The 12,896-nt window shown below is 47.5% G+C and overlaps 2 protein-coding genes across 2 annotated transcripts in view; both read right to left on the reverse strand.

Annotated features, from left to right (window-relative positions):
* Positions 1-1,892, reverse strand: part of lonp1 (lon peptidase 1, mitochondrial) — a gene marked incomplete at its 5' end in the record, with an annotated part of 35,768 nt that extends 33,876 nt beyond the window's left edge. The window contains one exon of the mRNA XM_079221455.1: positions 1,410-1,892. Within this exon, the coding sequence (XP_079077581.1) occupies positions 1,410-1,892 (483 nt within the window). The remainder of the gene's footprint in view (positions 1-1,409) is intronic.
* A 7,224-nt stretch (positions 1,893-9,116) lies between these two features.
* Positions 9,117-12,896, reverse strand: part of rsph4a (radial spoke head component 4A) — a gene marked incomplete at both ends in the record, with an annotated part of 5,399 nt that continues 1,619 nt past the window's right edge. Inside the window, 6 exons of the mRNA XM_079221456.1 lie at positions 9,117-9,351; positions 9,448-9,565; positions 10,005-10,146; positions 10,216-10,647; positions 11,689-11,964; positions 12,751-12,896. The exon at positions 12,751-12,896 is cut by the window's right edge and continues 77 nt beyond it. Coding sequence (XP_079077582.1) covers positions 9,117-9,351; positions 9,448-9,565; positions 10,005-10,146; positions 10,216-10,647; positions 11,689-11,964; positions 12,751-12,896 — 1,349 coding nt within the window. The remainder of the gene's footprint in view (positions 9,352-9,447; positions 9,566-10,004; positions 10,147-10,215; positions 10,648-11,688; positions 11,965-12,750) is intronic.

Here is a 12,896-nt window from a genome sequence, read left to right on the forward strand (position 1 = left end):
TCACCCCTCCACCCAGGTCCGCAACCTCTGCATCATCCTCGACCCCACCCTCTCTTTCCTCCCCCACGCCAACCACATCACCAAACTACCTTCTTCCACCTCAGGAACATTGCCTTTTCAGCTGCACACACACACACACACACACACACACACACACACACACACACACACACACACACACACACACACACACACACACACACAGCGTCAAAAAATGTTGTGTGAAAAGCAGAGCGCTATATCTGTGTTTTAAACGCTCCCAGGGTGAAGATGCAACAGCAGCTCTCCTGTGAGGAGAACCGGAGCAGCTCTCTGAACCCAGAGCAGCTCTCTGGACACGGAGCAGCTCTCTGGACACGGAGCAGCTCTCTGGACACGGAGCAGCTCTCTGGACACGGAGCAGCTCTCTGGACCCAGAGCAGCTCTCTGGACCCAGAGCAGCTCTCTGGACCCAGAGCAGCTCTCTGGACACAGAGCAGCTCTCTGGACACAGAGCAGCTCTCTGGACCCAGAGCAGCTCTCTGGACCCAGAGCAGCTCTCTGGACCCAGAGCAGCTCTCTGGACACAGAGCAGCTCTCTGGACCCAGAGCAGCTCTCTGAACCCAGAGCAGCTCTCTGGACCCAGAGCAGCTCTCTGGACCCAGAGCAGCTCTCTGGACCCAGAGCAGCTCTCTGGACCCACAAGGTTACGGTACGCCGTTAACAGGTTACACTGCAGGACTCGCCAACTTTTGCCAGAAGTCTCCGCGAGGTCTTTTCCGCTGCTGCTCTCTCAAAACAGATCTCAGCTCGACATGGAGCATGAATTGAGAGTCGTATCAAATCTACAACCCCGTCTATAACAGATGTGTGGAGGAAAGCAGCTCACTGCTCCACTAATGCTGACACAACCTGATGCTCACACATCTCACTCAGTCTGTTTGGCAACAAAATAAATAGCTTAGTTTTCCACAATGAGCTATTTAGTAGTAACTAAATATTAGTTATTATTTGCACAGATAGAACTATATTTTCATTGTTCTAAGTGATTGCAATTTAAAAAAATTGTCTGATGGAGCAATCTGATTGTGATGAACATATAACACATGAACATATAAACATGCAACATATAACGCATGTAACGCATGAACATGACCCGGGTCTCCCCGCACAGAGACCCGGGTCTCCCCGCACAGAGACCCGGGTCTCCCCGCACAGAGACCCGGGTCTCCCCGCACAGAGACCCGGGTCTCCCCGCACAGAGACCCGGGTCTCCCCGCACAGAGATCCGGGTCCCCCCGCACAGAGACCCGGGTCCCCCCGCACAGAGACCCGGGTCTCCCCGCACAGAGACCCGGGTCTCCCCGCACAGAGACCCGGGTCTCCCCGCACAGAGACCCGGGTCTCCCCGTGTCCTTGAGGGCCTCACCTCTATGATCTTGATGAAGCGCGGGAACACGGGGTTCCTGCTCACGGCGATTAGCGGCACGTTGGGGAACATCTCCGGGACCAGCATGGGGGTCAGGGCGGTGACCTGCGGGCCGTACGGCGCCCCGTCCCCGGACTCCTCTCCCCCAGAGCCCGCGCTGTCCCCGCCGTCCTGCCCGGAGAAGCCCGCGCCGCCGGCCCGGTTCCCGAGCATCCGGTCCTGGGTCATGGAGGGTCCAGAGGTCGCCGTGAGGAAACCCGTCTGTCCACGCAGGAAGACCCCGACCCGCATCCAGCGGTGCCGCGGGACGGCCCCTCTGCAGCCCGCTGCCAGCGCGGTGCCTGCCGGGAGGCTGGAGAAGCCCCGCGGAGAGGGGAGCCGGCTCGGACCGGACCGGAGCCCCGCGGACCGGCTGAGGCTGCTCTGCGGGACTCGGGCAGCGAGGTGTCGGGCAGCGAGGAGCATGTTGGCGCAGGTCGCCATTTCTGCAGCTCTCTGTTGTTACAGCATCGACGTGTGACCGGCCACTTCCGGCAGCGTTTGATGACGTGTAGCTCCAGCGACACGCTGATTGGCTGCTTGAGATGAGCCGGGCCTGCGCACAAGCGATCACCGCACAATGCATGCCGGGTAGATTTGACCGACTTGACCCCCACTGTGGTTGTGACGTCAGTGATTCACCTGGTGACTCACTGACGTCACAGGTGTGAGCTCGTCCACACAGAATGAGCTCGTCCACACAGTTCTTTTAAAGGCTTAAACTCCATTACACTCATGACGTTGTTCCATCTCAAACCACAACTGTGAGAACTATTTGGACATATTGGACCCTGCAGCTGCCCCTCTGCTGGCTGTGTCGAACCCTGAGAGGAACCCAATGACCCAGAGGACTGCAACCTTCAGGTGGTTCCACAGAGCAGAACCACCACATCCTTCTCTGTAGGAACCCTCTCATTCCTGTGGGTTACACCTGTCACCACCACCTGTGTGGCCTCCTGGTGGACGGCAGCTCCACCTCTGTCAGTAACACATGGCTCTGTGATGTAACCAACATCTGAACACATAGTTCCACAGGGAACCAGGTCATGAACATGTGGGTCATAGATCCTCTTGACCAGTGGCGGCTGGTGATTTTTTTGGGGCGGGGGGGGGGCGCAGTTTAAATAGCACTCCACAATGAGAAGAAAAGAGGTTTTGAGTAGAATATTCTAAAAAACAAAGCTTTAGTGCTCAACACTGTCCAATAACAACTATCAACAAACTGTAACTTTGGGCATGAGAGGTTCAGAGCAGGTTTAAGAAACATTGGGTTGGGTTTCAGAGGTTTACAGAATAAAAGAGGTGCCCACACCCTCACATGAAAGAGGTTTAGAGCAGAATAGAGTCAGAAAGAGAGGCATCACATTGGTTCTTTGACAGAGTAGGCCCCACTGCTTGTAAAGACATTTAAACTGGGGCCCTGCAGTAAGGAGGCACTGGTGAGGTGGTCTTTGAAGGCAACGCGTTCCCTGGTGTGTCCAAGTATGGTGTCACCAACCTACAGATAAATATATAGAGAGACAGATAAGATGTGGGGAATATCTACTACAACCAGGCTTCATACTACAGACAAAAGCCAACAATCAGAGTTGACAAAAAACTATGTTTTGTGTGTCTTGATGGCTCATAGCCTGGAGCTATGACACACACACACACACCGGAAAAAAAATCCGGACGTTCGGGTCCCAACTCTTTCAGCCTCTTCTTGTCAACACCTGACCGTCGGTTGAAAGGTGTTTCACGTAGAGATACCACAGAGTTTTCAGTCGCCATGCTAACACAATCAAAGTCTCTGCTAGTGTTGCTCGTAGCTACATGGGAGCTGTGTGGGCTGTGAGGGAATGATAAAGGTCTCTGATTCGACGAATAGTCCAACCACGTTGCAATAAGAAACGATGTCTTCTTCTTCTTCTTCTTCTTCTTCTTCTTCTTCTTCTATAAATTTGACTGGCGGATCGCAACCAATTTGCCCAGGTGCATACCGCCACCTACTGTACCGGAGTGTGCAGATTCAGGACTAACTGTTCTAACTAACTAGAAACAAAACTAACTAAATAAATAAAAATAAATAAATAAGTAAATAAACCAAACCAAACCAACAAAGCAAATAGAAACAAAACAAACAAAACAAGAACAAAGCACCTCAAAGCAACAAACCAAAACCCAAAACACTACCCATCAACAGCCCATCTACTTAATACCCAAACAAACCTATACCTAAATCCTGCGTCCTAGTCCTGTATCTTTGGCAAACCGCACCAAAGCCCTATAACCCTCATGACCCACCTGGTTCGCTGCCAGAACTCCTTCCAGACTCCACCTCCGTCCCAGCTGACACATTTTTGCCTTCAAAAGTTTCCTTTCAGCGTTGTATTTACGACACTTCATGATAACATGCTCCACATCCTCAGTCTCATTACAAAAAATACACTTATCTGTTCCCACTTTTGCCATTAAAAACAGAGTTGCATTCAGTCCTGTGTGTCCCAATCTTAGCCTTGATATGATTACCTCCTCTCTCCGACACTTCCCTTTGAAAAACTTAACATTAATGGATTTTTGTATGTTGTGATAGTGCCTTCCTTTGCAGTTGTTGTCTAACCCTCTGCCATAATTCCCTCACTGCCTCTCCAATAACAGCTTTCGCTTCCCCTTTTCCAAACGGAATACTCAGGATTTCCTCCTCTTTAAGTTTTAGTGCTTTCTTAGCGATCCTGTCCGCTCTCTCATTTCCCTCCACACCTGTATGAGCAGGAACCCAGCAAAAATGCACACTAGTACCCAGCCTTTGGAGCCTCAGCATTATCATAGATATTTCCAGCACTAAGTCTTCTCGTATAGATGGTTTGGACTTGATGCTGTTCAACACTGCTGCAGAGTCTGAGCAGATAACCACTCTCTCCGGCCTGACCTCTTCCACCCATTGCAGCCCCAGGATTATAGCAGTAACTTCAGCCATGAAGACAGACTGTCTGTCATTAATTCTTTTACATATAGCCCTATTAAATTCAGTTATGAATACCCCTGCACCCACGTGACCATTCCCATTGTCTTTCGACCCATCGGTGTATATTTGCAGATAGTTATAATACGTGTTGTTCATGTATTCTTGTGTCTGCTGTCCAATGTCACAGTTTTTCCCCACCCATTTTTTCCTTTGCTCTATGAGTGATCAGTCCACCTTGTTGGCTGGTAAAATCCACGGAGGAACATTTCCCCACATCACACTGGGACCATAGTCATACTTATTTAATCCGAACTCATTGGCTACTGAATTGATGCTCCACCCAAACCCTTTCCCTTTATTGTGTGTGTACTCCCAACATTCCTGCAGCACATTGACTGCAGGAAGTTCCTCTCCCGAACCCTTTAGCTTCACCCAATATGCCAACGCTAGCTTGGCCCGTCTTAATTTGAATGGCAGTTCGTCCGCTTCCACCAGAAGTGCGATGTTTGGTGTGGACTTAATTGCACCCGTGTATAATCTGAGAGCTCTGGACTGAATTCTATCTAATATTTCAAGTGTGCTTTTATCCACAAACATTTCCCATCAAACCACAAGCCTAAGTATTTAAACTCTGCTACCCTCTCCATACTTTGTCCATATAATTTAAGATTCCAATTGACTACATTTCTTTTCCTGGTGAATAGCATGTAGCACGACTTATCCACTGACATTTTAAACCCCCAGCCACTTTTCAACCTTATCTATAGCTTTTAGCATGCTACTGCTCACAAACCCAATATTCTTTCCTCTTTTCCATACCGCCCCATCATCAGCATACAGCAGGGAGCCCATATCTCTTCCAATATCCAAAAATATGTCATTAATCATAATATTAAATAGAATAGGGCTAATGACACCCCCTTGTGGGATCCCATTTACAAAACTAATTTCATCTGACACAGCATCTCCAACTTTTACTTTGAATACCCTGCTAGACAAAAAATCTAATACCCAGTTGTACATCCTTCCACCAATACCCAATTTATTCATTTTAATCAACAGGCCCTCTCTCCATATGGAGTCGTATGCATTCTCTATATCAAAATAAACTATCGCCATAACCTCCTTCATACTTATTGCTTTCTCTGCCTCATTGCTAACTTTTATTAAAGCGTCAGTTGTTGATCAACCTTTACTAAACCCATTCTGCGATTTATTAAGCAAGCCCCTTTGCTCTAAGAAGTAAGTTCATCTGCGCGTGATGATCTTTTCCATCCACTTGCACAAGTGCGACGTCAGCGCTATTGGTCTGTAATTGCCAGCATTAGCTAGGTCTTTACCAGGTTTGCCAAAAGGTAGAATCAAAGCACTCTTCCAGCTGCTTGGCATTACACCTTCCCTCCAAATCATATTGAACAGTTTAAGCACCATTTCGAAGGCTCCCTCTGGTAATTGTTTAAACATAGCATAGCATAATTGGTCTTGTCCTGGTGCAGAATCCCCACTTCCCTCTATTGCTGTTTTCAGCTCTTGTATTGTAAACTCCATATCAAGGGGAGTGCCCTCACTGCCCTTTTTCTTTTTAACGTCTGTATGTACTGCTAACATTTCTTCTTTTCTCTGTCTGTGCATCTCATATAAATGACTTCCACTGTGAACATTTGCAAACTTCTTCCCCAATAACGCAGCTTTCTCCTTATTTGTAATTGCCCGATATTCTCCGTCTATCAAAACTAGGATTATACCTGATTTCCTTTTCCCACTCATTTTATTGATCATTGCCCAAACATCACGCACCTGTATTTCTCTTCCAATAGATGAGCAGAATTTCCTCCAGGCATTCCTCTTGGCTGACTTAATTACTTTCCGAACTATCGCTCTCTTTCTTTGATAGTCGATCAAATTATGCCGAGTCAGGAGGCGTCTTACCTTTCTGAAGGCACGATTTATTTCTTTAATGACATTTTTACATTCCTCATTCCACCATGGGACCATTTTCTTTTTCCCATTCCCCTTACTCTTAGGAATGCATATTGATGCAGCACCAATAATCATGGAGGTCACTCCTCCCGCGCAGCTGTCCACATCCCCTTCAATAGTTATATCTTCACATGCCTTCCTACAATATTCTTTAAATATTCCCCAATCAGCTTTAGGAAAACACCTTTTTCTTTCTGTTGAATTACCCTTCTGTGTAAAGATACTACAATTTAATGAGCATACTATTGGGTAATGATCACTCCCTATGTTAGAGTCATTCATTATATTCCATTCACACAAATTACTCATATTTCCTGAGACTAAGGTGAGATCTAAAAAGGATACTGAATTTCAAGTAACATCTACTCTAATGCCTCTTCCATCATTAAGACAAATTAATGCTCTTTCCTCTATAAATTCTTCAACTACCCTTCCGTTGAAATCCGTGCACTCACTTCCCCACAGTGTATTATGAGCATTAAAATCTCCACACCAAATTTCTCTTTCCCCAGCATTTCCTGATATCTCATGAAACATTTCCAAAGACAGCTTTTTACAAGGATTATAAAAGTTCACCACCTTGATATCTCCTCTGGGACTGCATACTTCTATCATAACACATTCATGCTGCTCTGGAACATTAATCTTCCTAAATGCTAGTACCTCCTTAATAAATGTTACACACCCCCCCCCCACCTTGTTTCCCAGCTCTATCACATCTGACAGAGCTGTTCCCTGGAATTACAAAGTCCAATTGTGGCTTTAGCCAAGTTTCTTGAATGCAAATAACATCTGGCCTATCTTTCAGATCAGCCACCACCTTCTTGAACTCTTGCCCATTTGCTATTAAACTTCTGGCATATATGTAGGATATGCAACACCATTAGGAGGTTAATCACCCTGAACATGTAGTTGGGAGGATTTAACATTTTATGAATCAAATCTGCCTTAGCTTCTTTGATCCCCAGAATCTCTATAGCTGCCTCTACAATAGTCTTAATTCTATCACTTTTTTTCTTTTGTTGAATTGCCAAGTTCATAGTTTTACAGATGAAGGCCACAAAGCACATTTTGTCAACAATTAGCGTGTCCTCATTTATCTCTGTTATGCATGAATTCAACTCTATTTGACTCTGCATCGGGGCAGGGGGAAGGTCCACAAGGGGTTGTCTTTTCCCCGCTTCCTTCATGATTGTTTCCCTGGGTGTAACTTTTCCATTTTCCTTCACCTTTTTAACTGCTTCCGCATAGGACACCTGATTGAGTATTTTATATTTCTGCACTTCCTTTGCTTGCATTTGAATTGGGCATCCTCCAAAAGCAGCACTGTGTTCACCTCCACAGTTACAGCATTTCATTTTTACATTTTGGCCACATTTTCCGTATTCATGCTCGCCTCCACATCTTGCACACCTCTGCTTCCCCTTACATTGCCCTGCCGTATGTCCCATTCTTTGGCACTTGAAGCTTCTTCAGGGAGCTGGAATAAACTCTAACATCATAGCTCATATATTCTATTCTTATTTTCTTGGCTAGGACCTTTTCAAACTCCATCAGCACTGATAGGCTATCAGTTTTCTTACCATCTCGATTTATTTGCAGTCTGGAAGCTTTCACTACCTTTCCTCCTTTCACTTCCTGGATAATCTCATCTATTGGCATTGACAGTATCCTGAATAACACCCCTCAGTTGAGCAGCACTCCCTGGAATATGACTGCTGATCCTTTCTCCGTTCAATGATTCCGCTTTGAGGATCTTCTCCCTTTGCCTTTGATCTGTAGCAAAGATCAACAGTCGCCTGTTGCTTAAAAGCTTGGCAAACTTAATCTTCCCTATTTCCTTTTCAATAGCTCTGGTCAGTTTTAACGGATGATAGTGAGCCCCTTCATTTTTGAACGCAACTACCACTTTCCATTCCGCTGTTTCATCCTCTTTCCTCACTCTTGCTCCATTAGCCTTCGCTTCTTTACTCTCCTTGCCGAACTCATTTCCGGAGTGACCAGAACTATCGCTCCAATCGCTCCTCTTTCTGTTAGCTTCTTGCCGTTGCATTCCATCTCTCGCCATCTGAACTGTCACCCATATTATCTGCATTCACGGTACAGTTGCTGCTGAACCGCAAAACTCTGCTCTCCTCTCGAAGTCCACCGATTTTCCACAAACTTGATTCGTCGCACACCGATGACGTCCCAGACTCCGGCTCACGATCCGCAAGAAACGATGTCATTGGCTAGGGAGCACTTTTGTGCGCCCGAGGATTCTCGTTTCATCCGCCAATGAGAAGCTGTCCTCGCCGTAACGCCCCTGAAACGTTTGCTCGCTGCCATAGACTCACATGGTCCGGCGCCCCGAGAGGGGCGGGGCTTTCCTCAGTGACGATGAACGCGATACATTATATTTGGTCACATTTAACTGGTTTTAAGTGGTTGTTGACAGGGGCTTACGGTCTCCCACACACATGTAGCGCGTCAACACGGTGTATTTCTTATTTAAATTATTTGGTACATGATGTTTTTTGACAATATATATTATTTATTTTTTTTCTTCTTTTTTTTTTCATGCAGAATTTTTAGAGGGGCGGCGCCCTAGCGCCCTCTATGGACGCACCGCCACTGCTCTTGAGACACGTGTTCACAGTTTCCCCTCATTAACCTGAACGTACAACATGTTGCTGAGTCAACTGATTTATTTGGCCATTGATTTATACAAATAAACACTTGATATTGAATGAGTAATGTTGTCAGTCGTCATCTTCCTCGTCGTCCTCGTCGTCGAGGTCCTCCATCTCTTCCTGGGCGGCTCGCTGCTCCTCCAGGGCCTCTTCCAGCACCTGCTCCTCCTCCAGCGAGGGGTCCAGGGCCTCGGTGGTCTCGGGTCCACTCGGGTACTCTTTCTGTGGCGGCGGGGGCACCGCGGGGCTGAAGCCTCGCCCGGCGTACTTCAGGCCCCAGCCCACATAGAAGTTCTCAAAGGTCCTGATGAGAGACACACGGGTTGTGAACGATAACGTTGTGCTCAGGACTCTGGGAGAAGGAACACAGCAAGTCAGAGTATTCACATCTTTCACGTACTTTCCACGAGCGTACGCGTACGCCCCCGGCCAAAGATTAGAGCGCTGCACCGCTACTGCATGCTGGGACGTGAGCGTGGAGGACACCTTGGAGGTCCAGGGAGGAACGTTGAACATCTCTGAGACACAAACATTAAAAACATTGAGTTGCCTTCATGACAGGTTTGTTTACTGTCTTTGAATAATGTCAACGTCCACCTTTTCACCGCATCTCAGTTCATCTTCAGCGTTTCTACCAAAGTGCTTCTTTGGGCTTCGCAGTTCCGGAACCAAGTCTGGTTTTACATTTCAGTTTCTTTCCAGCAATGCATTTAAACACTTTCCATGTTCAGCAATGCGTTGCAATCAGAACTCATGTGCATTTTCTGCTAAAGCCTCCATGAGCATTTCAACATTTAGATTACCTTCTGACCTCATCTGAACTTTGGCAGCTGGGCGTTACTGAGTTTATTTGGGGAGATGTAAAATGCATTAGAAAAGGTCACCCGATCCCATGTGGAAATTAAATCATCGGCTACCTTTTGAACAAGTGGTTTGTCATGAAAGTCAAAGACAGACCTGCATCTTCGGACAGGGGCGTATACAGAAGGGGTCCGACTTCTGGCTCCGGTTCATCCGGCTCTTCCTTCTCTTCAGACTCGCCCTCCTCATTAGATTCTTCTCCGGGTTTCACCGCCAGGTTCACCCAGGTGCAGCGGCCCTAGAAGCCCAGAGAACAGTCAGTACGCATCAGAGGAGAAGAGGGTCAGCTGCTGGGTCAGACCGGTACCTGCTGCAGGATGTGCTGAACGTGATGCACCCAGGTGGACAGAGACTCCGCCATCTTGGCAGCAGAAATGCCCTCAAAGCTGTCCCGGGCTGCCTCGTCTTCCTCGTCGCCTTCCTCCTTCCCGGCCTGGAAGAAGCCCTGGGGGCTGACCTGTGTGCCGGCAGAGATGCGGGCGATCTGCGCCCTCAGGTAGTTGGCTTCGTTCCCGGGGAAAGGCGGGTAGCTGACCACCGGGCTGTCCAGCCTCCCAGTGAACAGCTTACGCATGTGGCGAGCCGCCGTGATCTGGGCCGGACTGACCGGAGGGAGCTTGGCCCACGGGAGACCCGGCTCTTTGCACACGTAGTAAACAGACTTGTTGGCGCCGGTTCCCAGGTCCTCCTTCGGCACCGCGGGGAGGGGTCTGTAGGTGGGCTGAGGAAGTGGATCCACCTGGAAGAAAACAGACTTTAAAGCTTCATGCAGAGACTTTAAAGATCTCTCCTTCATGGGGAAACTTTAAAGATCTCGCCTTCATGCAGAGACCTTAAAGATCTCTTCTTCATGGGGAAACTTTAAAGATCTCTCCTTCATGCAGAGACTTTAAAGATCTCTCCTTCACGGAGACACTTTAAAGATCTCTCCTTCACGGAGACACTTTAAAGATCTCTCCTTCATGCAGAGACCTTAAAGATCTCTCCTTCATGCAGAGACCTTAAAGATCTCTCCTTCATGCAGAGACTTTAAAGATCTCTCCTTCATGCAGAGACCTTAAAGATCTCTCCTTCATGCAGAGACCTTAAAGATCTCTCCTTCATGCAGAGACTTTAAAGATCTCTCCTTCATGCAGAGACCTTAAAGATCTCTCCTTCATGCAGAGACCTTAAAGATCTCTCCTTCATGGGGATACTTTAAAGATCTCGTCTTCACGGAGAGACTTTCAAGATCTCTTCTTCATGCAGAGACTTTAAAATCTCTCCATGAGATCTTTAAAGATCTCTTTGCTGCCTTCCTTTTTAAATGGGGAGGATGAAACCAGCTACTGTGACAATAGTGTTAGTTACTTGGTAGAGAGACTTATTCTTTCCTGTTTATTTTTCTCATCAGCAGAGTGTTAATATTTTTGTCACTCTTCAAACATGGATCATTTTGTTAGTATTCATCCAAAGTAAGTAAATTCACTTTTTGTCTAATTGTTAAAACCTCAGTTTTGCTCCAGAGCACACGAGCAGCTGGAAGGCGTCACCTTGGCCTTCGAGGGAAAAGCTTTGAAAAGATGAGGCTCATTATACTGTTATTCATTCTGCTCAGAGGAGCAGCAGCACATGAGAACAACACCGTGTGAGACACATACACATGTGGAGATGGCATTAACAGCTAATTATACCTACTAAAATATACTTTTGAATAAAGGTCTTGAAGCTGAGGTAAATATAGTTTGAGAATAAATGAAGAGCATCTGGTACATAGATGGAGAACCTTCCTCTTCCTCACCTCTTGAGTCTCTGCTTCTCTCTCCTCTTCCTCAGCCAATTCTTCAGAGCTCTTCTCTTCCTCCTCCTCCCCCTCTCTGTATTCGGCCTCAGCAACGATATAGCTGCTCTCCGTTCCCAGGATCTTTCCCCACAGCCGGCAGTGCGGCAGCGCCTGCGCCTCCACCAGCTGCTTCAGGGCGAGGAACGCCCTCTGCAGCTCCACCCGGCCCAGACCCACGCCCGCCTGCTCCAGGTAGAAGCCCACCTCACTCACGTCAGGGAAGTGGGGCTCCATCTGAAACACAAACGACCGGTCCGTTCACTAGGCTAGTTTCCTTTCTCTTGTTTCCTGACTTCCAGAGGTGGAGAGGAAAGCATTGACACCATGGGGAGAGCAGGAATCCAACCAGACAGCGTGCAGTAGCAGGGCGCCCGCTCTCCCTGGGCTGGTTTCAGTTGGACGGTTGGTAAAAGCTTGTGTACTCGTGTTCACCAAGATCACCACCACGCCTTTCAATAGCTTCAACCCATCAGAACTGAAGCGTTACGAGTCTGAGACTCTACAGGAAGGTTTACAAGTCAAAGAGTAAGTTATGTTTTCTCCAGTCAACCTCAATTCAAGCTGATACATGTTTGACAGTTGAGTTCAGGAGAATATATAATATGATAGAACATATTGTATAGGGCCTGATTGTATTGATGGACAGGTGTCATGATTTTATTGGCAGGGAGGTATCCCCGTAAAATCCTTAGTGCAAACTAAAGACTTTCATGAGGTGTAGTCGTCCTCCTGGTGGGCTGGAGTCAACGTCAGGTTGAGGAAAAGATTTAAGTAACGATGGAACACAAACGTCTCACATGGGAATGACCAGCCGGTGAAACAAGAGTCTAAAAAACATTGTTTTCACTTAAATTATGATTATGAACCTGACCAGACATTCTATGACGCTGTCATAAAGTCAGGACAGCTGCCGTATAACAGTCACTAGAGAGATGTGATCTGTCACCCGGCTCCTTTACAAAACAACGTCAACAGGTGAGCCCTAAGGCCTACATGTCCCGTCAAGACTAAGTCCTGTACCAGCTCCTCCTCCGGGTCCTCCTCCTCTGGCTGAGTGAACAGCCGGCGCTGCTGCTCGGCCAGCAGCTCGGCGGCGGCGCTCTGTGGGGGGTCTCTCAGGCCGCTGTGCTGGTCTTCATAGAGAGTCCGCTTCACGTCGAGGCTGA

The sequence above is a fragment of the Taurulus bubalis genome (genome assembly GCF_910589615.1).
Source record: "Taurulus bubalis genome assembly, chromosome: 7".
NCBI classification, from domain to species: domain Eukaryota; kingdom Metazoa; phylum Chordata; class Actinopteri; order Perciformes; family Cottidae; genus Taurulus; species Taurulus bubalis.